General features: G+C 46.1%; 1 protein-coding gene across 1 annotated transcript in view; it reads left to right on the top strand.

The window, feature by feature from the left end:
• ATP8A2 (ATPase phospholipid transporting 8A2) overlaps window positions 1-15450 on the top strand; it is a 419645-nt gene extending 404195 nt beyond the window's left edge. The window contains 2 exon segments of the mRNA XM_056858410.1: window positions 5912-6003; window positions 15353-15450. Of these exon segments, the coding sequence (XP_056714388.1) occupies window positions 5912-6003; window positions 15353-15450 (190 nt within the window).
• Window positions 15451-27572: the final 12122 nt, after the last annotated feature.

The following is a 27572-nucleotide window of genomic DNA, read 5'->3' as shown; positions in this document are numbered from 1 at the left end:
CTTGGCATACAAAATGTCTCAGGTTCAATCCCCGGCATCTCTAGTCAAAAAGATCAGGGAGCAGATGATGTGAAAGGCCCCAGAGAACCACTAGCAGTCAGAGTAAGCCCTTATCATGGTAGACCAATGGTTTGGCTCCATATAAGACCATTCCATATGTTAATTTTTTTCATTCCCCCCCTTAAAATAAAGGCAGTTTAAAAATTTTGAAAATCAGAAAAATGGAAAATGTAAACACATTTGTATAATTCCTTTGTTATTTATTTTTAAGAGAATGTGCTTCTGGTTATGGTTTCATCTATACTCCTGAAAACTTAATATGTCTGGGGGATTCTTAGATAATGAGTTTTTGAAGAGCTGTAAATTGTAGAGGTTATAAAGGAAAACAGGTAGCTAAAAGGCAAGATTAAATCACGGTGGTCTACAGAAAGGGTAAACACCACTATCAGTTAGGCAGATAGTCCTATAATTGGGATAACATAATGCAGAGAAAGCTGCAAATTGACCTAAAGAATTATAAAAGTGAAGTGAAGATAATGAGAAGAAAATAAGTACTGATAAAAGAGGACTCTCCTCATAGTTAATGCTTAATCCTGAGTAAATTGACCTGAGTTCCACAAGCAGAAGAAAGAAAATCCTTTTTCCAAGCTGAAAAAGATGCCCAGGAACCATGTTATCCAATGGGGCTTACTCCCAATAAGGTTGAATACTGTAGAATTGAGAACACTCTGCCCCAGGATGTGGTGATGGCTGCCAACTTTGAAGGCTTTAAGAGGGGAATGGACGTGTTCATGGAGGAGAGGGCTATTCATGGCTACTAGTCAAAATGGATACTAGTCATGATGCATACCTATTCTCTCCAGGATCAGAGGAGCATGCCTGTTATATTAGGTGCTTTGGAAGACAGGCAGGATAATGCTGCTGCAGTTGTCTTGTTTGTGGGCTTCCTAGAAGCCCCTGGTTGGCCACTGTGTGAACAGACTCCTGGACTTGATGGGCCTTGCTCTGATCCAGCATGGCCTTTCTTATGTTCTTACGAAATAGTTTGGATAGAATCTGGGGTCTATGCCCTATCCATCCCTGGCAGGGTTGCCAGCTCTGGGTTAGGAAATTCCTGGAGATTTGGGGGCGGAGCCTGGGGAGGGCAGAGTTTGGGGAGGGGAGGGAGCTCAGCAAGGATGTGATGCCATAGAGTCCACCCTCTGAAGTTTCCATTTTCTCCAGGGGAACATCTCCGTAGTCTGAAGATAAATTCTGATAGAACAGTAGACCCCATCTGGAGGTTGGCAGCCCTAGGTGGCTCTGTTTCTAGAGGTGCCAGTAAAGCAGCTGTGCTTGATCCAAGAAGCATACATATCTGCCTTTTTCTCAGTGTTTATTTAGGCTTTTCGTTCCGGTGCCAATACCCAAGATATAGTAAGGACAAAGTTAAAAAACACATCTCCTATTGGCAAGTGAAACAGAAGAAGCCCATTACTTAGTTGAGTTTTGAGGGATGAAACTTTTACCAAAATTAAAAATCTAACCCATAGCCACAAATGTTGGCACTGGGAACTTAGTTTTTTAAACCATTATTATGAATTACAGTTTTGATAAAGAACCGGAGGGAAGCTGTAAGCCTCAAGATGAAGTATTCGGTGAAAAGTAGGCCATGTGTCGGCCTGTATTTCACAGTGAAAATGGGCTTATTTCACAGAACAATTTGCATATTTAATGGGGGAAATTGCTTATTTCATGGCACAGCATTAACGTATATAGAAAAGCCTGATAGCATTGGTTTTGGAAAAAAAACACAGAGAAGCAGCCATGTGAGAGATGTTCTTCCAGCATCTCTTTCTCCCTTTGCCAGCAAAATCTCAGGCTGCTACAGCAGCTCACAAACAGCCTCCTAAACGTATCCCCCCTCCTGACTGAAACAAATAAGAGATGCATAAGTAATCAGCGGCACTTTTATGCATTTCAGTGGCACAAAGTCCCAGGAAGAGCACAACCTTTTGTTTGTTGGAAATTACCGGTCAATATTCTGCAGGGTCGTTCACATATCATGTCACAGTACAGACTCTTATTAGAGGCGGTGAGGGGGGAGGCAACCTGAATTTTGAACTGAAGCTCACGTTTCCCCAAGATGTGCCTGTTATACGCGAGACACCTGCATCCACTTTAACCTCTCCTTACGCGGGAGCCTTGCTTTTTGCCACCAGCCAATTAGTGAACTCTGGAGGACATTCTGGGTCACTCTATCGCAAGTGCCTCAAATCCTCATTAACGTTAATTAGTGCTCAGTAGGTTAATTGGTGGTGAAGCTCATCTTTTTTTAATTACTCCAGCAAATAAGCCTTTGGGACCCTGTGGTCAGCTTTGAATTATTCTATTTGTTTTGATGCGCTTCATCTGAATGTGTAAAGACAGATGCTTCTTGCCAAGGCTTAGGGCTGCTTGCTTTTCTGGAAGGGAGGAGGGCCTGAAAGGCAAAGAATCTTTCTTTAAAAAAACTATTGTTAATTGGGGGCTTAGCTGCCAATCCCCTAGAAGAATTCTCCACTCCACCTCCCCATTTCCCTTCAGAGATGGAAAAACCCGCGGTTTGCAACGTGTGGGACAGGATATGTTACAATTCAAAACGATAACATCTTAAATCTTGTTTCCATCGGGTCCTTGTATATTGAACAAGCGTTTGAAATACTGATGGTGAACTCCAAAGTCACACATGAAGTTATAAAGCTGTGGCGTTATAGTCTCACAGAGAGTGCCAAGATGGAGGCGTGGAGATCTGTCTTTTTAAGAAGGACTGGCAAGCCTTTTGACTAAGAATTTGGGTTCTTAGGGGAGACAATGGTTGTGAGGAGGCTGTTCCCAGCTCGTGCATTTGTCCTGGGGGCACCCCACTTGGGAGCAGCTGGCACAAGAACTGGACTTTGGACCAGGACCCAGCATGCGCCATCTCGAAGAGCACAGTCCCCTGAATGAGGGGGTGTATGATATGTGGTGGTCCAAAGTTTCTTTGGGAGTGCAGAGCTTTTAAATTGTCCTCAATATCATTCAGGAACTAGGAGATGTGAATTAGGAACTGGGAACCAACTTCAGCTTCCTATGGCTGTGGGAATAATTTCTTTTTCCCTTGTCATCTCTTAGGCTCTAAGACACATTTGTTTGTTTATTAAAACACTTTCTATCACTGTTGGTGGACGTGCACATTAATTCAAAAATATTGGAAAAAGATTCATAAGGATATAGAAATTATAATTGGTCAACCTATTGTATATGATCCTAAAAAATTTTCTTTTAAGCAAAGTACCAGACAAATACAGCAAAGATCATCAGATTATATTAAAATATCTAACAACGGCGGCAAGAATAGTTCTAGCATCAATGTGGAAAACAGAAAAAATACCGAAAATCAAACTTTGGATCGACAAAGCATATGAATTTATAACAATGGCACATCTAACAGAGCTACTACAGTCAGACACTCAAAAATCAAACAAAGACAAATGGCAAATTTTCTATGAATATATTAAAACTAAAAAATAATAAAAAAAATCCTTTATTATGAAAATAAAGCTTATGATTATATATAACCTATCAAAAAAATGAGAATATCTAACAGAAGTACTTCAACCACATATCCAAAACTTGAATAAAGATAAACAAGCAATCTTTTTTTTTTTTTTAAGGAATTTATTAAGATTAGAAAACAGTAATAGATTCTTTTAAATGTTATGAAAATAATTTTGGTGATTAAATACAATATGTTAAAAAATGATGACTAAGCAAACTATGTTAGGGGTTAACAAACGTATTTTCTTTACACCTCCCTTACCCTTTTTCCTTTCCTGTATCCCCAGATAATTCTAAAAATCAATAAAAATATCTTTAAAAAATAAAAAAAAACACATCCCTACCTTTCCCCATGGTTCAGGGCAGTTTACAAATACAAATCTTAGGGTGAAAACGCATGGTCGCTTTAGCCTCCTTTATTCCCTGTTTTTGATCCTGGCTGAATCCTGGCTGAAACAGGGAATAAATAAGGCTAAAGCGACCATGCGTTTTTGCCCTAAAACTCCAAAATAATCCCCCAAATGCCTGTAGTTGCCCAGTTCAGGATTGTGACCAACATCTGAGAGCCAGGTTACTGTAGTGGTCATTGCCATATCATGTGAGGAAGACTGCATCTAGAGGAGGGGCCAAGCTTCAATGGCAGAGCATACCGAATTTTCCAGGCTCCATCGCTGGCATTCGAGTCAGTCTACCCATACTGAAAAGTCTGCCTGCTGTTTGATCAACGTCCAGTGACAGCCCAGTTGGCAGCTTTGCAGCCGGAGTCAAGAGTGCTGGATTTTCACCACAACGTATTCTATGGATAGCAAAAGCTGCATGAACAAGTAGGGGTGCCAGCTTCTGGTTGGGAATGACCTGGAAATTTTGGGGATGGAGCTGGAGGAAGGTGAGATTTGGGGAGGGATTTCAATACCATAGAGACCAATGGCCAAAGCGACCATTTTCTCCAGGGGAACTGATCTCTCAGTAATAGCGGGAGATGTCCAGCCACCACCTGGAGGATGGCAACCCTATGAACAAGTGACTCCTTAGCTTTTCAGGGTGATGTACATTGGCTTTAGTGAGGCCTTCTGCCAGGAACCTAAGAGGATGTCAGAGGTTGAGGGGCATCAGCCACCCCTGTAGCTGCCCTGCCTGCCCCTGCCATGGTCTTGGGGTCAGCCGTGGCAAGTAGCAACCCCAGGAGGTCCTCCTGCCACTAGTTGGTAGCCTATGGGGAGCCTACTCATTCCCTCCTTCCACTGGGGTGGTGGGTCCTCTTCCTCCTTCCCACTCCTGTGCTTCCACCTTTCCATTCCCAGCTCCCTGCAGTAGCACTGAGCTAGGAGGAGATGCAGTGGCTTCCTGCCTTACCACAGTGGGGTGGGTAAGGAGAGCATGCAGTAGTCTCTTGCTTCGCCTCACCTCTCTGCAGCATGGGGGGAAGTCACGCAGGTGTCAGGTTCTTGCCCCCTTGTGTTATTGGGAGAAGAGGTGCAAGCCACAGGCTTCGTGGTATGGGAGGGAAGGAGTCCAAGTGGTGGGTTCCCAGCTCCTTCCCTACAGCATGGGGGGCAAGGCATGTGGGTGAGGGCACCCTTTCTCCCTTGGGGAGGCTCTGCTTTCCAGGTATCCCTTCAGTACCTGCAGGGGCCCTTATAGCCTTGTCCCGACTGCAATAACAGGTGGATGCCATGCCAGGGTGGCAGATGTCATCTTCAAGCTAAGTGGAGCTATGTGGGTTCCCCTGGACCACAGTTTGTTGCTGCTGCTGCTGCTGCTATGGGTTTTGAGATGCAGTGAGCGTCCGCAGACAAGCCCTTGTGGACCAAGGTTAAGAATTCACCATGTCTGTGTTTGTGTGTGTGTGTTTATACTTTGCTTAGTATCCTGAGGCAGCACTAGTACATTTGCGTTGGCTTATCTTTTGGAAACAAATGCCAGATATTTGGGGCACCGCAGCAGTCCTGGCATGAGTCGCAGAGATTAGTCTGTATTATGTTTACCATTCTTTTTCGGGAGGGTAGGAAATTAGATCTGTTTCGCCCCTTCAGGAAATGATGGTTGTAGGCAAGTTTATCCCGCTACAAGAGTGCTCGCCTCGTGAAGCTCTGCCTAATTGCACTAAGCCGAATGTGGCTTTCCTTTGCTTTACGTGGCCTTTGCAGAACTGAACAGGCCCAGCAAAGGCTTTGTTGCTTATCCAGTGAGCTTTTACTGTAATTTCTGAGCAAGAACAAGTAAGTCTGAGAAGTTGTCAGACAGACACAAGGTCCATTCACAGTGGTATATCATATTTAGAAAAATAGCCGTTATTTAATTATCTAGCCTCTAGATGTCCAGTGACTCATTTTGTGTGATTTTATTCTTGCAGTGTGAACGAACGTGACCACTTGTTAAAAAGACTTGGTAGAAAAACCCCACCCAGTCTCTTCCGTGCTCATTCTGTCCAGCAAGGAGTACCACGTAAGTAATGGACCATGTGTAAATATTGCTTAAGTGCCGGAATTCCACAGGAGTGAAAGACCGGGGGGGGTTTTCCTTGGGCTTCTATGTAAGCCCTATAGAAATGAACGGAAGGCACATCAAAGAAGTGTTTGGTGCATGAACAGTGCGATCCTGAACAAAGTTGCACCCTCCTAAGTCACTTTGCTTAGGATTGCACTGTAAACCTAGCAGTGTGTCACTTTTTGCAAAATGTTGGAAGTCTTGTAAAGACAAACAGCCCATTCCTGAGGCTGGGGGCCGAATCACTTTAGGAGGCGATGTGACCCCTACACTGGCGTCTGTGCTACTTGTGCCGTGCAAACTGGCACGGACGCCGGTGTAGTGCCATTTACACCTGCCTCCCTAGATAACGGTGGCATCGTGGGCCTTGGATGCCGGCGCAGCCTCCCACCAGTGTCCTCCCAGCGCAAGTCCCTGCACCAATGTCCCGGGGGGCGGAGCTGCCTTTAGGTAGCTTCCGAACCCCTTTCAGCCCGGGAACACACACACACACACACACGAAGCAACAGCGGTGCCACGCCACCTTTTTGTTGGCACAGTATTGCTGTTTTCAATGGGGCTCCCCCACCCTTTTCCAGATTTTTTTTTTTTAATATCCTTTTTTAGCCTTGCAGGGCTGGAAAACTGCATTGGAGGTGCCGCAGTGACGACACAGCTATACCGTCCCCAGCCGCTGCTTCTGTCAGGAATGGGCTGAAATGCACTAATTCCAGCTTCAAATATATGTGCAGGCCACCCTTCCATTGCCCTTACCTCTACCTAATGTCAGGATTGCACCCTGCACCTTTGCCACCAGAAACACACTGAGCAGGTGTGGCCTAGTGGGGAATAGGGTTGCCAACCTCCAAGTACTAGCTGGAGATCTCCTGCTATTACAACTGATCTCCAGCTGATAGAGATCAGTTCCCCTGGAGAAAATGGCCGCTTTGGCAATTGGACCCTATGGCATTGAAGTACCTCCCCTCCCCAAACCTCACCCTCCTCAGGCTCCGCCCCAAAAACCTCCCGCCAGTGGCGAAGAGGGACCTGGCAATCCTAGTGGGGAGATCCGGAGCAGGAGGAAACCGTGGGTCCAAATCCCTGCTCAGGTGCAAAGCTTAATGGATGATTTCGGGACAGGCGCTTTTGGGGATGTTCTACAACATGTACAATGATTGTGTTTGAGTGGGAGGTAGGGTTATGGTAGCAAGCTCTGCTCCTGACGTACATACATTCACTGGAACATACTATCAAGTGTATGCTCCATACAGCCCTCTCTGTGCTATTAGGGTTGTACAGGCTAACTCCTGAACTGTTGGGAAATAATAAAATAAGGGTTCTAGCCTTAAAATCTTAACACCCTTGTTCCTACAAAAGTTGTCTAAATATTTACAGAGCCCTGAAAAGAATGACTAGAACAGTGCATTCATCTTGTGGTTTTAGAAAGTAGGGGGGGGGGGAACAACCTGCACACAATTCGATGTTGGAAACAGAAGAAGTTGTAAAGTCCTTTGCACGCTGATGGGTAATTAGAAAGTAACAGAGCCATGACATAATGACTTTGATACATGAAGATCCATTTAACCACAACTTGGCCCGTACAGATGACGATGGTCCTGTGAATTTAAAAACACAGCCAGATCGGTCAAAAATAGTTCACCCTCCACCAAAGGTCCTCGGTCTTGAACGTCTTCCTGAACGGAGCCAGTGAAAGTTCTCTCCGCATCCACTCTGTTAGGGCCATTTCAGAAGACGAAGAAGAGAGAATTGATTTTTTAGATGCCGACTTTCTCTACCACTTAAGGAAGAATCAAACCGGCTTACAGTCACCTTCCCTTCCCCTCCCCACAACAGACACTTTGTGAGGTAGGTGGGGCTGAGAGAGCTCTTAGAGAGCTGTGACTAGCCCAAGGTCACCCAGGTGGCTTCATGTGTAGGAGTGGGGAAAACAAATCCAGTTCACCAGATTAGCCTCTGCTGCTCTTGTGGAGGAGTGGGGAATCCAACCCAGTTCTCCAGATCAGAGCCCACTGCTCCAAACCACCGCTCTTAACCACTACACCATGCTGGCTCCCATAGACCTACCATAGAGAAAGCCTGTGACCTAGCTGTTGCTCGTATGGACAATCCTAAGAGAGGGCATGATAAGGAGAAGGCTGCCTGAGGAGCACAACTGGCACATGGGAGTATACCATTGAAGTCAATGGACTTAGAAGAGCCCAAATGTGCTTAGGATATTGCACTGCAAAGGACCCTCATGTGTTAGATGTTGACCTTGTAACACAAGCTGGCTATAAGCGATATAAGCAGTTGTTCTGGACCATAGCTACGTGTTTGTGCTGTACCCTGCAAGGGTCCCTTTAGCTGAAAGCATGCTTATTGGTCCATGTCATGTGATGATGGAATGGTGGCGGAAGTTGTTTGTCAAGTCACAACTGACTTACGGTAACCCCTTATGAGGTTTTCAAGGCAAGAGATTGACAGAGGTAGTTCACCATTCCCTGACCTGGATGGCCCAGGCTAGCCTGATCTCATCAGATCTCAGAAGCTAAGCTGGGTCAGCCCTGGTTAGTATTTGATGGGAGACCACCAAGGAATACCAGGGTTGCTGTGCAGAGGAAGGCACTGGCAAACCACCTCTGTTAGTCTCTTGCCATGAAAACCCCAAAAGGGGTCACCATAAGTCGGCTGCGACTTGACGGCACTTTACACACACACACACAGTTCACCATTGCCTACCTCTGCAGGCAATGGACTTCCTTGGTTATCTCTCATCCAAGTACTAGCTAGGGCCATCCCTACTTAGCTTCCCAGATCTGACAAGATTGAGCTAGGCTGAGCCATCCAATTCTGCGCCGAGATGATGGAATAGCCTCCCAGCTGTGGAGAATTGTGAAGAAACCTAACACAGGGTTATGAATAGCCCCTCTGTTACACAATGACAGTGGTGCTGTCAGTGGTGGCTTCATCTGGCTTTCCCTCAATATTTCTGATGCCCTACTCTCAAACATACATGAGATAATTGATGATTAATCAAAGCCTTGGTTGATGCCACGGTTGGAAATCAAACTCTTGACTATACAAACCATTGGTTTCACCATATAAGGCTGGTTTATGTCTCCCTATCATGTCTCATCCTGCAGAGAGGATTTCAGTTCAGGGATTATTTATCAGAACAGTCTATGTAAAGCATTGTTGAATTGTACGCTCACCCCGCAAGCTCTGGACTGGGTCCAAAGTTGCATCATTTGAAAACCAGATGCTCATGATAAAACCCTCCTCTGCTTCAGACAAATTCATGCATGCAGGAGAGGATTCCAGAGACTATAGAACAACTGTCAGAACAAAAGTGTGAAAAATAACATTCTGCACACATGTAGCATGCCAGAGAAGAACACTTGTGCTGTCAAATGTGATCTATGGGGTCGTGTGCATTTTCGAAGGCATTGCTAAGCTTTTAACAGTTTGATAAGCTGCCGGAAATAGGAAGAAGGCATCAAAATAAATTTCAGCTCTCTTCACCTGCCCCTCTTAAATTTTAATGATTAAGTGCTAAACAAGCCAGTCCAGCGAGTTGAGGAAGCAATCATGGGCCTGTTTTCTTCTTGTACATAAATTTTCACGGTAATCTTAAAAAGCAGAAAAGGGGGTTTGTAGCCAGTCTACAGTCTCAGAGAATAATAGAATCATAGAGTTGGAAGGGACCACCAGGGTCATCTAGTCCAACCCCCCGCACAATGCAGGAAATTCACAACTACCTCCCCCACACACACCCAGTGACCCTTACTCCATGCCCAGAAGATGGCCAAGATGCCCTCCCTCTCATGAACTGCCTAAGGTCATAGAATCAGCACTGCTGACAGATGGCCATCTAGCCTCTTCTTAAAAACCTCCAGGGAAGGAGCACTTACCACCTCCCGAGGAAGCCTGTTCCACTGAGGAACCTCTCTGACTGTTAGCAAATTCTTCCTAATGTCTAGATGGAAACTCTTCTGATTTAATTTTAACCCGTTGGTTCTGATCCAATCTTGTGGGGCAGACCAGAAGGTCTCTGTCATCTCTTGTCAAATGATATTGTTATAAAGAGGAAGGAGACCTGTGGCACCTTACAGACTGTGTATTCCGATGTAAGCTTTTATGCACTTTAGCCCACTTCATCAGATACATGAAGTGTGTGTCCATTTGGTAAACAGATTCACACACACATGAACACAGAAGAAAAAAGTTGTAAACAGTGGGATCAAATCAGATGAAATGCAAGAATTCCAGTCATTTGCACATTTCTTTGCAAAACTCAAAAATATGCAAGATACGTGCAATGACTGATTGCAACAGCAGTAACAGGTGATAATCTAATTTTGTTAGACTTTATTTACTTGCACAGAAACAATCTGCTTGTTAAATAAACAGGTAGATTATTGGCAGAGTAACCATAAGCAAAACAGCCCCTTTCTAAGGTGTTTTCCACACTCCAGTACAGCATAGTGGCTTCCACGTGGCATGTTCCCCCATAATTTCCTTGTCCTGTTCGCTGGCAACAGCCATTCCCCGCACCACCAGGGTATTTCCAGTTATAGTTTATTTAAATCAGCAATTGAATATTGTTATAGTGATATAACATTATAACAATATGTGTTTAAACAAAAGCAAGTCTCTTGCCCCTGTTGTTGCAGAGATATGCCTTTCCCCTTATATCTCCACAATAAAAAGGGCTAGAAAATTATTATTTTTCTTTAAGGAAAGCTTGGGATTCAGAGAACCTGTTACATATTATTATAATGTTATATTGATATAACGATATTCCATTGCTGATTTAAAAAAGCCAGCTGTATTCTCTGAATACAAAAACAAGCTAAGCAGAGGTCACAGTTTCTTTTATACATGTACGTTCTGGAAATATCTTGTTAGCATCATTTCCTACAATGCTTGCCATGAGCATTGAAGTTCTAGATAAAGTTATGTAGTTTGGTCCCCAAAACCTACCCTCAGAAGGGCAAATACTCTGGTAAAGAGAAGGTTCCTGTCTTTTTTTGTTCCTTCTCTGAGGCTAATAACAAGCAGGGGGCTGTCAATTTCGATCAGTGACATTACTGGCAGAGAAAGCCCCTCTCACCCTGCAGTGTAGTCTGATCAGAAGCAGAGCCCTTCCCACAAGTGCAATGTTTTATGCTGGCTTTCAAAAGTTTTTCTTCTAGCTGTGAACTATCTGTTGATTCTTGAGTTCTCCCCTCTCCCCCAAGTCCACAAACACCTCTTTCTGAGGAGACCCTGATCTATGAAATCTCCATACAAATAATTTGAGGTTTTAAAAAAATCACGTCGATGCCATCAAGCCGTTGCACACGGCCTTACAGAAACACTAAGAAAACAGTCAGTCATCTGTGCTGAGGAAACTACTTCCAATATATAACCATAGCCCTAATGGAAGACTCGAGCTGTAATCTCACGGAAGGTTATCAAAACTAACAAGATACTTCTATAATTCAGCAGGCAGCGTGATAGCATCCAGAAAGCGGGAAACCTTATATTTTGATTATATTACAAACTTTGCTTCCCACCACAAACAACCACCAAGCCATCAGATAACTTAGAAATCCTCCTCAAGTCGCAGATGATTGAAGAGGCTAAGAATTCAGGACTGGGTTTTGTCTTATCCTGTACTAAATTCCCCTTCGCTTGGCTCTTCCACTCTCGGATAGCTGTAAATACTGTGAACAATGAGTAGCTTGTTCTTCAGAATGGAATAATAGGTGAGGCTTGGAAAGTGGGAGTTGGGCTGAAGTTCAAGCTTTCAAAAGGCGCTGTTGTAAGTGTGAGACGGAATCTGCATTGTTTGGTTTCTAAAGATAGTGGAAATGTACAATTAGTCAATTCTCGGGGCCGTAAAAGGGAAGGAGAGAAACGCAGAGAGATCCTAGTCTCTTTTTTTGTCCTTGCAACTGTAGCAAATGGAAGGGCTGAATGGTCCGTGGCACAAAGTGTTGTACATGGTGGATTTCTACCTCAGGGGGTGGGGGTATGGGTCTGCTTTGGTTCAGGTCTCTGAGGTTTTCCCAGTGAGAAGAATCTGTGCCCGTTTGCTTCTGGTGCAAGGGTTTCTTTAAAAGTCCCCACAGGTCACGACATGGAGGCCGTTTCTTCCTCATCAAAGAGGAGCTGGGGATAAGTTCTCAACTTGAAGAGAATTTAGAGCCGTAAGAGCCTGGCCAGCATGAATAACGTTAAGTGACAGATTACTCTACTATAGGCTGATAGGAAGAAAGTAGATTCCTTTGAAATGTGGTGTTGGAGGAGAGTGCTACGGATACCGTGGACTGCCCAAAAAACAAATCAGTGGGTTATAGATCAAACCAGGCCTGAACTGAACCTAGAAGCTAAAATGACTAAACCGAGGCTATCGTATTTTGGTCACATTATGAGAAGACAAGAGTCACTGGAAAAGACCGTCATGCTGGGAAAAGCTGAGGGCATCAGGAAAAGAGGAAGACCCAACAAGAGATGGATGGACTCAATAAAGGAAGCCATGTCCCTCAGTTTGCAAGGCTGTTAAAGATAGGATGTTTTGGAGGACACTGATTCATAGGGTCGCTATGAGTCAGAAGTGACTTGACGGCACTTAACACACACACAGCAAAGTAAACGGATGGACTTCTTTCTAGGTTTTTCTGTAGCTTAATATGAGAAGCCACCATTATTCTTGGCACTTCTTGCCAAGTGGCTGGTTGCTTCAAGATACTGGTAGGGTTGCCAACCACTATTATAATTGATCTCCAGCCGATAGAGATCAGTTCACCTGGAGAAAATGGCCACTTTGGCAATTGGACTCTATGGCATTGAAGTCCCTCCCCTCTCCAAACCCCACCCTACTCAGGCTCTGCCCCCAAAATCTCCTGGTATTTCCCAGCCTGGAGCTGTCAACCCTAGACACTGGATTTTGTCTCACACCAGCAACAGCTTAAAGGTCCACTCTGGTGAGAACGTTGGAGTTCTAGTTGGCACAGAGCAATTCTGAGCAAGACCGATAGTTTGCTGTTGCTTGTTGGAGGACTGATGCTGTTCTACTTCTCCTGGTGCCTCCCTGTTTTCTCCCATTCAGCTTGTATATATGTGTACAGATACAGAAACAGATATTACAAAAACTTCCATAGCCATCCTGTACCCTGTCCTCACAAGGAAACTGAGTATGTGAAAGGCTGATCTAAAAATTCCTAAGCCTTGTGGTAATGGGATGTACAAAACAACCATATTCTGTCCTGCAAAAGATTTTTAGGAGCCAGGCAAAAGTGCATAAAGTATTAGAGACACTCTTTCCAGGATCTAGTAAGGGTGAGCCATATGCAGATGGAGACTTCTTAGTAGGTCACCTGGTTCAAGGATAGAGCATCTGCTTTGCATGCAGAAGTTCTCAGGTTCAATCCCCAGTAATCTCCATTTACAAGGATCCGGTAGTAGGTGGTGTGAAAGACCGCCTCCTGAGAACCCTGGAGAGTTGTTACCAGTCTGAGCAGACAGTACTGACATTGCTAGATCAGTGATCTGACTCCATATAAGTTAGGTTCATTTGTTCATGTTCATTTGTTCAGGGAGTCTGCACATAGCTAAGTATGCTGCATGTGATAATGCCTTCTCCCCCCTACAAATAGGGCTTTCCCCTGGCTAGATCAGTAACAGTTAGACGTGCCAGTCATCTATTTGGACAGGCAAGGTTAACTAAATCCATTTATCCTTCCTCACCCATCCGTAGCCAAATGCTTACTGTCTAAAGCTTTGCTTGGGCTAGTCACAGTTCTCTGAACTCTCTCAGCCTCACCTACCTCACAAGGTGTCTGTTGTGGGGAGAGGACGGGAAGGAGATTGTAAGCCGGTTTGATTCTCCTTAAAAGGTAGAGAAAGTTGGCATATAAAAACCAACTCTTCTTCTTCTTCCAGGGGGTTGTATGTCTCCCATTTCTAAGGTTCTGTGAATCGAAGAATGTTATCTATGCCCGGTTCTTTTGTGCATGAATTATAGGAGGCAAGAAAAAATTAGCTCTGAGCTAATCCTTCCCTTGCATGTGATGAACTTTTTTTTAATATAAATTTTATTGGGTTTTTTAGGGTGCAGAATTAAAAAGGATATGGGGAGGGGAAAGAGAAAATACAAACACTAATCTGTGCCCAAATTTAGTAAATACAATCATTGCATATCTCAAAATCAGTTTATCTTGAAATGCACCCGATTGTACTATTAAAATATAACACTAAAGTATACAATACTTCTTCTATTAGTCTATTAATTGATACGTAAACCCATATTAGAGTAATTTTCTTTCTTTGATAACTATTCCTGAATATGTCTAATACTTATTTGGTATTCTACTTATCTTATTCATACAGTTAGCTGTATTCATTAGTTATGTGTACTATGCATACTTGACAAATGCAATGAACTTTTAAGTAGAAGAGGTGACCATAGTGCTAATCCATGCATTTCCGAATTTTTATACGGGAAGATATTCCCAAATTGGGACAATATTTGGATTGTCATGTGATGTGTGATGATTTCACTAAAGGGCTGCAACCAATTACTTCTTCTCAGCATATATGCACATACAATTAAATATATATATTTAATTGTATGTGCATATATGCTGAGAAGAAGTAATTGGTTGCAGCCCTTTAGTGAAACTGCCCAACCTGTGAAATGTAATCTATACACAGGTATCCTGCTACTTCTGTGTAGAAAACTTAAGCTGTGTGCAGCTGCCCTAAGAAGGTGTCAAATAAGGAAATCTTAGGAACAGAACATTGTGGGTAACCTTGACTGAGGTCACTGTGACTAGTGTAGCCCTGTTCTTGAGGAAACATCGGCCATTTATGCAAGAACGTTTCCCCGCGGTCACCCCCGCTGACTACATCAGGGCTTCCTTTTGATTACGCATGCCTTTTCCGCCCGTTGTAGGTCGCCTCGCTCTCCCTGTGCGTTTTGCCCATGTTTTCCGGCTGTTTAGCCAGAAACTGGAAAATGCAGGCAAAAGGTGCAGGGAGACGGCCTCTGACAGTTGGGAAAGGCTTACATAATCAAAAGGAAGCTCCAAAGCAATTGGTGGGGGTGACCTCAGATGAAACGTCCCTGCATAAAAGGCCATCCTTAATTCCTCAAAAGTCTTCATGCAAGGCAAAACAACGGAGATGTTTAACAAAAACTACGTGATCTGGAGGGGGAGGGTGCTTCTTTCGTTCTTCTTTGGTTTTTCTTCACTTGGCTTATTGTTACGTCCAACTGTTTGACAAGCAAGTTGTGGTCATTTCCAAGTCTTTTTATTTCTGTTCTCTGCTTTTTTTCCAGATGGGTATGCGTTTTCTCAAGAGGAACATGGGGTCGTTTCACAGTCGCAAGTTGTTCGGTCCTACGACACCACAAAACAGAAGGCTGGAGTAGAGTAGCACACTGCTCTCCCTTGATTGGCGATGGAAGTAGTGCGGTTTGGATCAATGTGTCCACTGTTAATACGTCCTTGACTAAGGTTGGCAGCAGCCGTCTAAACACTGGAAAAGCCCGTTACTGTGGCCTTAGCCAACAAGTTTGTTATGTAGTTTTCTCGCAAACCTTGAGCACACATGGTGGGGGGGGGATCATCACTGGAAGTCGGCCTGCCTTGCTCTGCCTAACATTTCTTTATGTTGTTCATGAAGCGTTTGGCTGTGCTACATGAAGGGTGAAATTAAAAACATTTTGTTTTTACCGCCATTAAAAAGAAAAAAGGGGGGGGGAAACCCATACACATAGCACTCGGAGGAAAGTTAAAGAGATTATATGTTCCATGACGAACCTGCTTTTGCTTATTTCAAATAAGAGTGCTGGCATTTCCTGTTTTGTCATGCCCAGATTGAAGTGCGCAGGGCTGCATGTATGAAACCTTCCTTTATGATGCTCAGTGTTTATTTGACTGAAATATCTGTGGACAGACCTGGGAGGGGCAATTAGTTTGCTATTGCAAGGAAACGAACACATCACGGAGAACTGAGAGGGAAAGGCAAGGCTGCAGGAGAAAGAATCAGCTCCCCTAACAAGACAAACCATATAAAATAGGTCATAGAAATGTTAGTTATTTACACACACACACACACACAATTCAGCCACAAATATCTATTCATTGCCCTAGTCGTCTGCATGGCAGGACATGGTCTGCATGGCAGGACATGGTCTGCATGGCATTCTGCTCAAGATGCATCTCAAACAACAGCTAAAATGCAGCCTTGTGTTTGTTGCTGGGATGCATGAACATATGACGCTGCCTTGTTCTGAATCAAACCATCGGTCCATCAAAGTCAGTCTTGTCTACTCCGACTGGCAGTGGCTCTCCAAGGTCTCAGGCTGAGGTCTTTCACATCACCTATGCCCTGATCTTTTCAGCTGGAGATGCCAGGGATTGAACCTGGGACCTTCTGCATGCCAGCAAGATGCTCTGTCCCCCCCCCCCACTCCCCAAGCCATGGCCCCTCTCCAGTCTGAATGCAGACTACAGGTTTTGGCTCTGGCCATCCCAATCCACAGAAACATCCTCTAGCTATTCTCAAACAGTTCAAAGGAACTGTCTGGTTTTTTGGGGGGGGGGTAAAATGGGTTTAGGAATTTGTCTCCCAGCCCTTTTTCTTCCTATTGGCCTTTCTTACAGTGTTTGGAAAGATGGTGCCTTTATATCTGTTAGAAGCAGTCAGCAGATGCTTTTTTCCATAGTGAGATATAATAATGGGGGGGGGGGCCAACCTCACTTGCTGGATTTTTGCCTGCTGTGTAGTAGTTAACAGCACAGGAGGCCTTCCAGAAGACACTGGCAATCCTATTTAGCATAGCAGTGAGCAAAGCACCTGTTAATTGAGTTCTTGTTCCCTCCTCACTTTACTTTCCAGAGAAATTATGAGAGAGGAAGAAAATTCTTGTTCCTCTGACCACTTGGTTTCCCCAAAGAAGCATGCACAGTACATGCCTTGGAATCATGCATAATCCTAGGAAAAGAGGTGAATGGCTCCCTTAGATTCACCTAATGCTGTTCTTCAGACATGCCCTATTAATTTTAGTAGTCAGACCACAATTTTGAGTAGCAGAAGGTAAACACTGATACATCGCTTGACTTCAACAGACTCTCTCATTTATCATGTATGCCACGCTCAGACCATTCAAATGCCGTCACTGTTTTTTGCCCTTTTGCTGACCGCCCTGTGGAACTTTTCTTGATTTAAGTGTATCCGAAAGCAATTCGGTATGAATATTTATGCCCGTCAAACCAAAAGAAAATAGCCAACTGGCTCCCACCCTGAACTAATCTTCCTAAAGGTCTCAGATGAATCCCAGGGCATGAGTACCTCCATTCAGGTCTTGGTGCCACCTTTAGGGATCTGAAATCCTCCCTGCAGGGAGCACAGAGTTTTCTCATCCTGCTGGGTTTTTCTTGGATCCACATTGGAGTTCTGAAAATATCTCCATCTCCCTACTGGAATCACTAATAGGGAAAAAAAGCAATTTTGCAGTCAGAACTGGAAATGATTTGCCAATAGCCGTGGATGTCAAGGGGCCAAATGTTTGTGTGTGTTTTCATGTATGTGTGTGCGTATATGACACAGGAGGTAGCAGAGTGAAGATTGCAAGTAGCAGAACAATCCAGTTAAGGAGGAAATTGAGTCAGTTAATAAAGGACCTTTCTAGTAGTAGAGTCTTTCCTCTTTCTCTAAACCATCCTGTTTTGTTTTCAAATTAGGAGGGTGATCCGGCCAAAATCAAGTATAATTAAGTCTCACTGATTATAGTAGGGGAGAGTGAAAAACAAATTTAATTATTCCTTATAATTCAGTGGGACTTGAATTAACTTTGGCTGGATCATCTTCAAAGTCTGCTGGGAAAAATACAGGAAGTGGTTCACTTTAAAAACAAGCTTGATAGTAGCGCCAAGCTCCCACAAAGGCAAGCAGGAGCTCAGGTGATCTTTTCTACACTGTTCAGCTCTTTTCAGACAAAAGTTCCAAATATATTCCAAAGAAAAACCCTTTAAAATGGAGAAGTTCTCCTAAACATTACACACTCCTTCAATGTGCTGGAAAGGAAGGGAGATGGAAAAAAAACCCTCTGCATTTTTTCCTAGCTGTTTTTAGCCATAATGACAAACCCGTGGCTTGCAGTTATAAAAACAAACCTGGGAAGGTCTTCCACCTTGTTTGCAGTGCAGGTCTGGAAGACATTAAACCGTGGCATTGGTATGTCAGAACAACAATCTATGATTAATTTCTTTCTTATATATCAGGATTGCAACCCTAATTAAACCAGGATTCAATCCTTATTTGCAGTCCTGATCTGTCATTAAAGAGCTCAGCCTCGGTTCGTGGTGCAGATGTAACAAAAACAATGGCTTGTTGTGAACCGGGAGCTCTTCCGCTCTCATCCCGTGCCCAAGAGAAGGGGTTTGTGGGCAAGGAACGGAACCATCATTTGAAGTTTCCTTACTATGGCTTATTGTGAATTAGAAAGCGTTCAGTTCCTGAGTCACATTTGCTGGGGGGGGGGCGTTCTCCCGATCGCTGTTTCTTCCGCTACTCCTTCTCCCAACGATGTCCCGCGGCCAACTGGATTGTCCCCCTGAGCCGTCTCCCTTTATATGCGGTGGGGGTGGACCAGAGTGAAAACTTCACTCTTCTTCCAAACTTCCCCACTGCCTTCAGCCCCTTCCTGATTGCCCCATTCAAACTCTCATGGGCCAATCTGATTGGAGGAGCCTTCCCGGCTCCAAGCACGAGCCCCCATGCCTTGTGCTGCAGGTCCCGAGCCACGTGTGCACGTGTCCTGGGGGAGGGGGCTGACCTTTTTGTACACCTCCGCTTCTTCCTCTGCCCGGGGCTGCAACCAGGGCTCCGGATAAATACCGGAACCTCTCCTTGCATCCCCAGGGCTACGATGCGGGAAGCTTTGGTCTCAATAACCACACAACCATGTAAGTAATAACAAAACTTTATAAATGGAAATATTTTTTAAGTGGAATGTAATTGGTCACAACTTTTAGCTTTACAACAACAGCTATGAAACATTGGTTTTAGCATATGGGCTGGATCCTGTACATCAGCCAGCCCGATGCGGCCTGATGTGCTGCCCCACCCCCAGTGGTCCCGTTGGGAGTGGTACGGGACGGCATTACCAGGGATCACCAGCGTGTGTGCCGCTTGGTGATGCCCCTGCCGCCTAGGAAGTGGCATACTGTGATCCACCCTCATGCTGGGCCTTGTGGCCTGCCGCTTCCTAATCCCTTATTGGAACCCCAACTGTGGTAAAGGGAGGTTCGCAGACCACCTTACCCAAAATGATCCAGCCCAAATGCTACCTCCCGCCAAAAAGCAGGGCGGTTAAGGGCCATGCCCCCCCCCCCGCCCAGCTCTCGCCAATGCCTCATAGCTGCAGCCACTCCGATAGGCCCTGCCGAATGCTAAATAACCAGAGATCGTTACCCCATTCCGACAGGTGTACCCCATCCCGTCTGAACAATGCTGGCTGCTTAAACAAAATATCCCAGTGGGGGGAAATCCCTCCCCCCAGAGTAAGGACCATCCGTCCAATGGCTGTGGTAGCCTTTCGTCTTGCCAAGTCGACCTTACTTGGGTTAAACGCCCCCCTCCAACAGCGTCGCTCCAACATATCGGACCAGAAGAATAAAGTCATAGGGAAGATTTTTGCCAATTTCCAGAAGTCCGCTATGGCCGCTTCAGATAAGTTTTTTTTCCCTTCCGTTGCGTCAAGTCATTTCCCCCCCTGTTAGCAGTTTCGGGAGCAATGCCACCCAGAGCATGCCCCCCTGCCCCATCCAGAAAATGCGCAGCTCTTCGTCAAGGCCCAAATTCCGGCCCCAGCCTGATGCCAATGCATACCTGCCGGCCCAATACACAATGCTGTGGCCCACCAGCCAGACCCGCTTTCTGCGCCCGGCTGTAACTTAAAAGACAAACAGTTAATATACCCCAAGGTGGGGTCTAATATAACCCCTATATGCGCTGGAGCGCCACCTGCCAATGTCCTGGATCCGCTCAGCTGGCAGGCCCCACTCTGCAGCCTCCGTGGCAGCTCCGATCCGGAACGAATGGGCTCCAAATTCCAAGGCGGGCAGCCCCATCCGCTCCAGGCCCCGGCGGAACATCTGACCAAATTGGTAGCGGGTTAGGAATGCTCCATCCTGGTGGATAAATAAGACTCCTGCCTGAAGTGGCCTAATCCTTAAGCAGTGTTGCAGGGCTTGCACCGGGCAAGGTGTTGCACCCCCGGCTTCATATAGCTGGACTTGCGACCCCAACCCCCATTGGTCAGTTTTGGAGTACCTTATGTTTACTGTTAAGGAACCCTGTTCCAATCCAACGTCCTCCACCCTCAGAGCCCTGTTGGTTCAATCCATAGATGAACCGGGGACCAGCTCCCCCACCGGCTGCTGATGCGTAGGCCCGGAGCGTGGCTGGTGCTACCGACATGTACACTCCTTGTATTATAGTCCGTTCCCAAGGGCCCACAATTCCTCAGGAAACACTTCTGGTGATGCTTCCGCCTCCGGCGCCAAAGCCCAGAACCTTTCCTGCTGGAGGCGAGACAGTGAGTCCGCGATGCTGTTATTGACACCCGGCATGTGGCAAGCCGTAAAAGAAATATTAGCAGACAAGCATGTTAACACAAACCTCCTCACTAAATACATGACCCGGCTGGACCTGGAAGTTTGACGGTTTATTACTTGAACCACAGCTTGGTTGTCACACCAAAACTTGATGCACTTGTTGGTAAAGTGGTCTTGCCAAATGACTACTGCTACTACTATTGGGAACAATTCCAGGAAGGTGAGGTGCCTGATTCCCTCCAATGGCTGGGCCAAGGCTGGGTGCACCACTTCCCTCTGAAGAATAGCCCGAACCCCATGCTTCTGGAAGTGTCTGACTGGACCTGCAATTCCTCCCCCTGGCCTGAGGGGTCCTGCCATATTGCTACTCCATTGAACCTGTCCAGGAAATGAAGCCAGGTACTCAAATCATCCTTCATATCACTGGTCACCCATATGCGGTGATGCGGTGCCCTAATACCTACTGTGGCCCTGCTCAAACGGGCACAGAAAGCCCTACCCGGGGAAACCACTTTGCATGCAAAGTTCAGGTGGCCAATGACTGCCTGTACCTCCCTTAATGTGCATTTCTTCCTGCGTAACAGGAGTGTCAGCAACGCTTGCAAAGCCAGCAGTTTTTCCTCCGGGAGGCGTGAAGTGCCCTTTTCCGTATCCATTTCTATGCCCAGGTATGTCAGCCTGCTGGCAGGCCCTTCAGTCTTTTCTGCTTCTAATGGGACCCCCAGGACGTGAGCCAAATCCATAAATGGTGCTAGAGCATCTTGGCACTTTTGGGACCCGGCTGGGCCCACAAACAGGAAGTCGTCTAAGTAATGAGTACTAGACCTATTCTTTTATGGCCCACTCTAAGAATGTACTGAAGGTTTCAAAGGCGGCGCATGCCACCGAACATCCAATGGGCATGGCTTTGTCTATGTACCACTGACCTTGGAATTGCAACCCTAGCAGGCAAAAATCTGCTGGGTGGACTGGCAACAAACGGAATGCAGATTGGATGTCACATTTTGCCATTAAGGCACCCAGGCTGCATGCCCTGACAATGCGGACCGCATGATCAAAGGACTGATATTTTACTGTACAAAGGTCCTGTGGAATGGCGTCGTTTACTGAGTCCCCCCATGGGTGCGAAAGATGGTGAATGAGCCGAAACTCACCCTGGGTCTTTTTGGGGACCCCAGCGGGGAGACCCGCAAGTTGCAGAGAGGGGGGGGGCTTGGAATGGTCCCGCCATCCTTCCTGCCCGGCATTCCTTAGCAATTTTTTCTGCAACAACCTCTGGCAATTCCGCTGCTGATTTTAAGTTGCCTGATACCTTGGGTGTATGTGGGGCAAAGAAGGGGATAAGGAAGCCCTTGGGGAATCCCTCCCATATATACCTGGCTGCGCCTGTTTCTGGATAATGTGCCAATAAAGCGGAAAGGGCATGAAGCTTAATTGGCGTGTGAGCCATGCCCAACAGGCATTCCTCATTGTTTGGCTGTGGCGCCGGTGCTGCTGCCCGCTCCTCCCTCTTTCCGGTTAGAAGAGGAGGGGCGACCACCCCGAAAGGTTGCCCCGCCCCGCACCCCGGTTACAGCTGGTTCTGGGGTACCCGCCAAAACAAAGCTCACAATTGTGTTCAAAACGGCATTTTGCCCGTTGGCACTTCCCCTGGTTGAAGTCCCACCTGTTCCATCAGCTACTGTCCACTTTTCTTCTAATGTTTGGGCCTATGTGAACTAGCCATAATTTGTCATTAATTAGGTCCCATCTGGTACTTTCGTTCTGTGATTCCCATTTTCTAAATGCCTCATCATATTTGATAGCGGCAGAATCTCCGGGCAAAGTGCGGGCCCGCAGGACATTGGCTAGATGATTGATCAGGTGCCATCCCCTGTCAGGGTAGGCAGATGCCACTACACCCGAGAAGATTGCAAATCCCGCCAGCCATCTATCGAATGACCTGTCCGTGTTGGTTGCCTGCTTTCGCTCTTTATTTTTCTCTTTTGATGTGGCTCGTGATCGCCGCCCCTCCTCCCCCTCTGGTTTTATCAGGGAAAATAAGTCAATATAATATCCATCTAAAATGTCCTCTCTTAAATCCCTGGGCAGATGTATCCCTGGGGGGTCTTCATCATTCTCAAATTGGGGTGGTAACATGTCCATTATATTGGGCCCGCTCCTTTCCCATAGTGCCCCAGGGTCCCGGTGTTTGTCCTGTGACCTCTTCTTGGCCCTTCGTCAGAGGGCCCATGTTGGCAGCCCTGGTATGTGTGCAGCCACCTCCCAATATTCCTCCCCAGTGCCCACCAAATTGCCTCCAGAAGAGTTCTCACCATCTGAGCTGTTGTCTGCCGTGTGCCTGGCTGAGCGCCCATGCCGCCCCCTCTTGCGTGTATGTCCAGCCTTCCTTGATGAACGTCGTTTCTTCCAACGGGGGCTGGCTGAATCCGAAAATGATGACGATGTTTGCCTTTTGCACCTGCTACGGACACTGGTATGCCTGTTGGAGCCTTGGGCACGTGCCCCACTGGGACCCGCTGCCTCAGCATCCACTGCCCTGCTGGAGCCGAGGCTCTCCACCCGCTGGGCTAGCTGCTCCATGGCTGTGGCCAATCCCCTTAAGCTGGCCCTTCCCTTGCTGGGAGACCCGCTGGGGGCCCCGCTGGGCACTAGGGCTGCGGTGGGATCTGGCTGCCTCTGCAGCGTGCCCCCCTGCCCTTGGACCAGGGCGGCCCTTCCGTTCTTTGCCCTGTGCCCCTCCGCTGCAGGGCTAGGTGAGCCCAGGACCTACGAGTGGCCCCCGTTCAGCCCCTGGTGCATGGTGCTGAGCCCTGTGCTTTTCCTGGCCGCTGCTTGCCCCGAAGAGGCATGATCCGCTTCCCCGGCTCCCCACTCACCACCACCTTGGGGCTCGCGGATGTGGGTTTGCAGAGCTTGTGGCAGTGGTGATTTCAACTCGCTCTTTCCCCCTTTGCCTGCAGCCCGCTCGGCCGCCTGCGCCCGCTCCTCCGTCGCCATGGGGATTGTTCCCTGCCAAACCACGGCCCACTTGGCCGCTGCGAGCAGGGGAGGTGATTTCAGCTCGCTTTTTTCTTTCGCTTCAGCCCGCTCGGCTGACCGCGCAAAAGGCGCTTCAGCCCGTTCGGCTGCGGCTTCGCTGGCCCTTCGTTGTCGCGAGCGGGAGAGCCACCGCTCCTCCTCCGCCTCTTCTTCACTGCCTCTCCTTCGCTCTCTGCCTCTCCCGATTGCTGTTTCTTCTGCTACTCTTTCTCCCAAGGATGTCCCGCAACGAACTGGATTGTCCCCCCGAGCCATCTCCCTTTATATGTGGTGGGGATGGACCAGAGTGAAAACTTCACTCTTCTTCCAAACTTCCCCACCGCATTCAGCCCCTTCCTGATTGCCCCTTTCAAAGTCTCATGGGCCAATCTGATTGGAGGAGCCTTTCCGGCTCCAAGCACAAGTTCCCATGCCTCGTGCTGCAGGTCCCCAGCCACGTGTGCACGTGTCCTGCGGGGGGCGGGGCTGACCTTTTTGTACACCTCCGCTTCTTCCTCTGCCCAGGGCTGCAACCGGGGTTCCGGATAAATACCGGAACCTCTCCTTCTCACAGCAGCAAACCATGACTGGTCAGTGAAGAATAATGCAGCCATAGAGTAGTTGAAAGCAAGCAGGTCAGAAAAGGTAGCGCTGCCCTATAAAGTTGCCAACCTCCAGGTACTAGCAGGAGATCTCCTGCTATTACAACTGATAGAGATCAGTTCCCCTGGAGAAAATGGCCGCTATGGCAATTGGATTCTATGACATTGAAGTCCCTCCTCTCCCCAAACTCCGCCCTCATAGAATCATAGAGTTGGAAGGGACCACCAGGGTCATCTAGTCCAACGCCCTGCACTATGTGCTATCCTCAGGCTCCGCCCCAAAAACCTACCGTCGGTGGCAAAGAGGGACCTGGCAACCCTACTGCACTAATCCCACTCTCCTCTGGTAAATAGTTGGTGGCTTTCTGTATTTTGTTTCGAAAATCTACCGCAATAGTAATAATAACATTTCACATTGATATAACAGTGTTAAACTTCAAAGCGCTTCACATTCAGGTTGCCAACAGGCCTAGAGAAAAATGCCCTGTCTTTTAATACAGGTTTAATGTATGGAAAAGGACAGCTGAAGCTTTTCATGGCATGGATATCAACAATCTAGGATTGCCATCCTCCAGGTGGTGAGAAAAACGGCACCTCTGTACTCGTACCAAAAGGTTTAGAAAAACAGTACAGGAAACTGTATATACACAAAGTGCAAATATTTATAAGCTACTGAGGTGAAACATAGACCATATACGTGACATATATACAACACAATTATATACAATATGTACAGTTCACACAAAAAATGTAGAGAAATTTCCAAAGGTCTCAACTGAGTACCACAAATATATAGAAGAAGTTCCAAAGGTCTCAACTGAGTACCAAATGAATGCTAATATTGTAATCCTTGTGTAAAGTTCATATAGAGCCACAATCATCGATGGATACGGCCGTTTCAGATCCACAGCAGTGGAAATCTTTCTTCAGTCCTTAATACAAAAGTGCTGTTACATATTCATCATTCCTTCCCACACAGGGTAAGTATGAGCAATCAGACGTCAGTAAAGTACATCACATAGTGCAGCTAGGTGGTGGCTGGAGATCTCCCGCTATTACAACTGATCTCCAGCTGATAGAGATCAGATCATCTGGAGGAAATGGCTGCTTTGGCAATTGGGCATTATGGCATTGAAGACCCTCCCCTCTCCAAACCCCACCGTCTTCAGGCTCCACCCTCCAAATCTCCAGGTATTTCCCAACCCAGAGTTGGCAACCCTAGCAACATCCCATTAAGCCTCCGTTAAAGGGACAGGACATTTTTTTCTCCAGGCCTGCTCACCACATTACCTTTCAAATCCTATGCCAACACAGTAAAATATGGGTAGTGTTATTTTCTTCAAATTGCTGGGGAGATGGGAGAGCCTCAGAGAAATTTCTGATCCTTAACTCACCCTGCTATGCTAAGCAGAGTTATATATCCTTCTAAATTCATTGACGCCAATGGGATTAGAAGTGTGTGGGAGCAATCCTAAGCACATCTACTCAGAAGTAAAGCCCATGTAATTCAATGGGGCTTACTTCCAGGAAAGTGCCTTTAGAATTGCAGCCTATGACTCTTCTTAGGAGGCCACTGTCAACCTCGAAACCATCTGACTGCATTAGCCGCTCACCAGAAGTGGTGGCGAGAGAGTGTGTGTGTATACACACACACATTCACATGCATATACATGAAGGTCAGTAATGTAGCCTCTCTCCAGCCATTTCCACCTCCCTTAAAAACAGCATGGCTCCAGCCTCAGTTATTTAGTTAATACAGCTAAGTGAGCAAAGTTAGGGAGGAACGGCTGTCAAGTGACATGATTTATTTTACTAGAAAAGGCTCTGGGGGTGGTGTCTTTTTGACCTATCTCTAAATGGAGGTCAGCCAAAGCCACATTCAAACGCTCCCCAGAGTGACTAGTTGCCACGAACTGAGATACATGTGTTAGATGTCAGCTCAACAGAAATTACACACAGGCCTTGTCACACAGTTCTATAGTATGTGACATTAAGATTGGCGAGTCAAACTTTTGTCAGGGCTGGTAGACCAAGGCCTGACTCTGGGTTAATCCTACAGAACCCACCCAGGTCAAGACCTGACATTCTTCATGTTCTCTGGAGTCAATACAGACGCTAATCTATTGTAGCTAAGTATACCCTGACAGGTTTTTTTTTAGCTTCTCATCTTAGTGAATAGACTAATAGTGAACAAAGATACATATCCTAAACATATTATCAGCCAAAAGGAAATAAGCACTTAGATAAACACATTCTGTGTCCATGTCCTGAAATCCATATAGCCGGGAGTCATTGCTTTGAAAGCATTGCTTGGAAAAAAGTTACCAACTTGATAGGGTATTAGAGCAGAATAAACATCTGCTTGATTAACATATTGGGTTATTTTTAAGTGTTATGAGAAGTGAGGACTCTTTGGCTACTTTATGCCTTGACCACTTTACCAGATTTTAAATATATATATATATTCTGAGCTGCTGACTGTGTTGCCTTGTTAGGAAAAAAAACAGCTATAACTTGTCCCTTTGGGTTCAAGTGACGCCTGCCTAGACCTGACACGCAAAAGACACCGTTCATTAACAAATGTCTAGCCACAGATTTAAACCATGAACGAAGGTTTGAGTCAAGCTCCGACGTTTTCTGTTCCCTGACAGGTGTTGCTGTAAGGAGCTACCAGCAGCATCATAATAACTTGTCAAAGAAGAAGCGGTAAATTGCTAATACCACTATCAGAGTCAAGGCCTGTTGCTAATGTACCTAAAAGGAAATAAAAAAATGTGGGTAGAGCAAACATGAACTCTATGGGTTTTAAATTAAGATAACAGTCTAGCCTTGCTAATCTGCACTTTGCTAGACCTCACACTTTATAGTGCATGCCAAAAAAAAATCTATACTTTCTCTCCAATTTGCAGCCAACAGCAGATGCTGGAGCACAGTTTCCAATTACGTTATTTTTAGAACAAGCAGGACTGTGTTTTTCAGGAGGCTATCAGTTGTTATCCTAAATAATTAAAACCAAACTGAGGTTGACAAAATAGTGTGTTTGTCTTGCATTATTTGTGGCACTTAAAAAAAAATGCTCTGCTGTGCGCAAAGCACAATATCGCCAGGACTCTTCTTGGAAAAATTGTGTTTTACTTGTGGGTTTCTTGAACTGAGAAGCAGAACTCCCCAAGGAGGATGGTGCTTTTGCTAGGGAAGGGGTAGCGGAGGTAGAAGGCAAAGACTTAGGGATGAGGATTAAAAAAAGAGAAACTAGAGGAAAGCAGTAGGAAAAGTTAGTGCTTAAAGAAAAAGACCACTTAAGGGTCTA

This window comes from Euleptes europaea, chromosome 12, assembly GCF_029931775.1.
Source record: "Euleptes europaea isolate rEulEur1 chromosome 12, rEulEur1.hap1, whole genome shotgun sequence".
Taxonomy (NCBI): domain Eukaryota; kingdom Metazoa; phylum Chordata; class Lepidosauria; order Squamata; family Sphaerodactylidae; genus Euleptes; species Euleptes europaea.
This window is presented reverse-complemented; position numbering and strand designations above follow the sequence as displayed.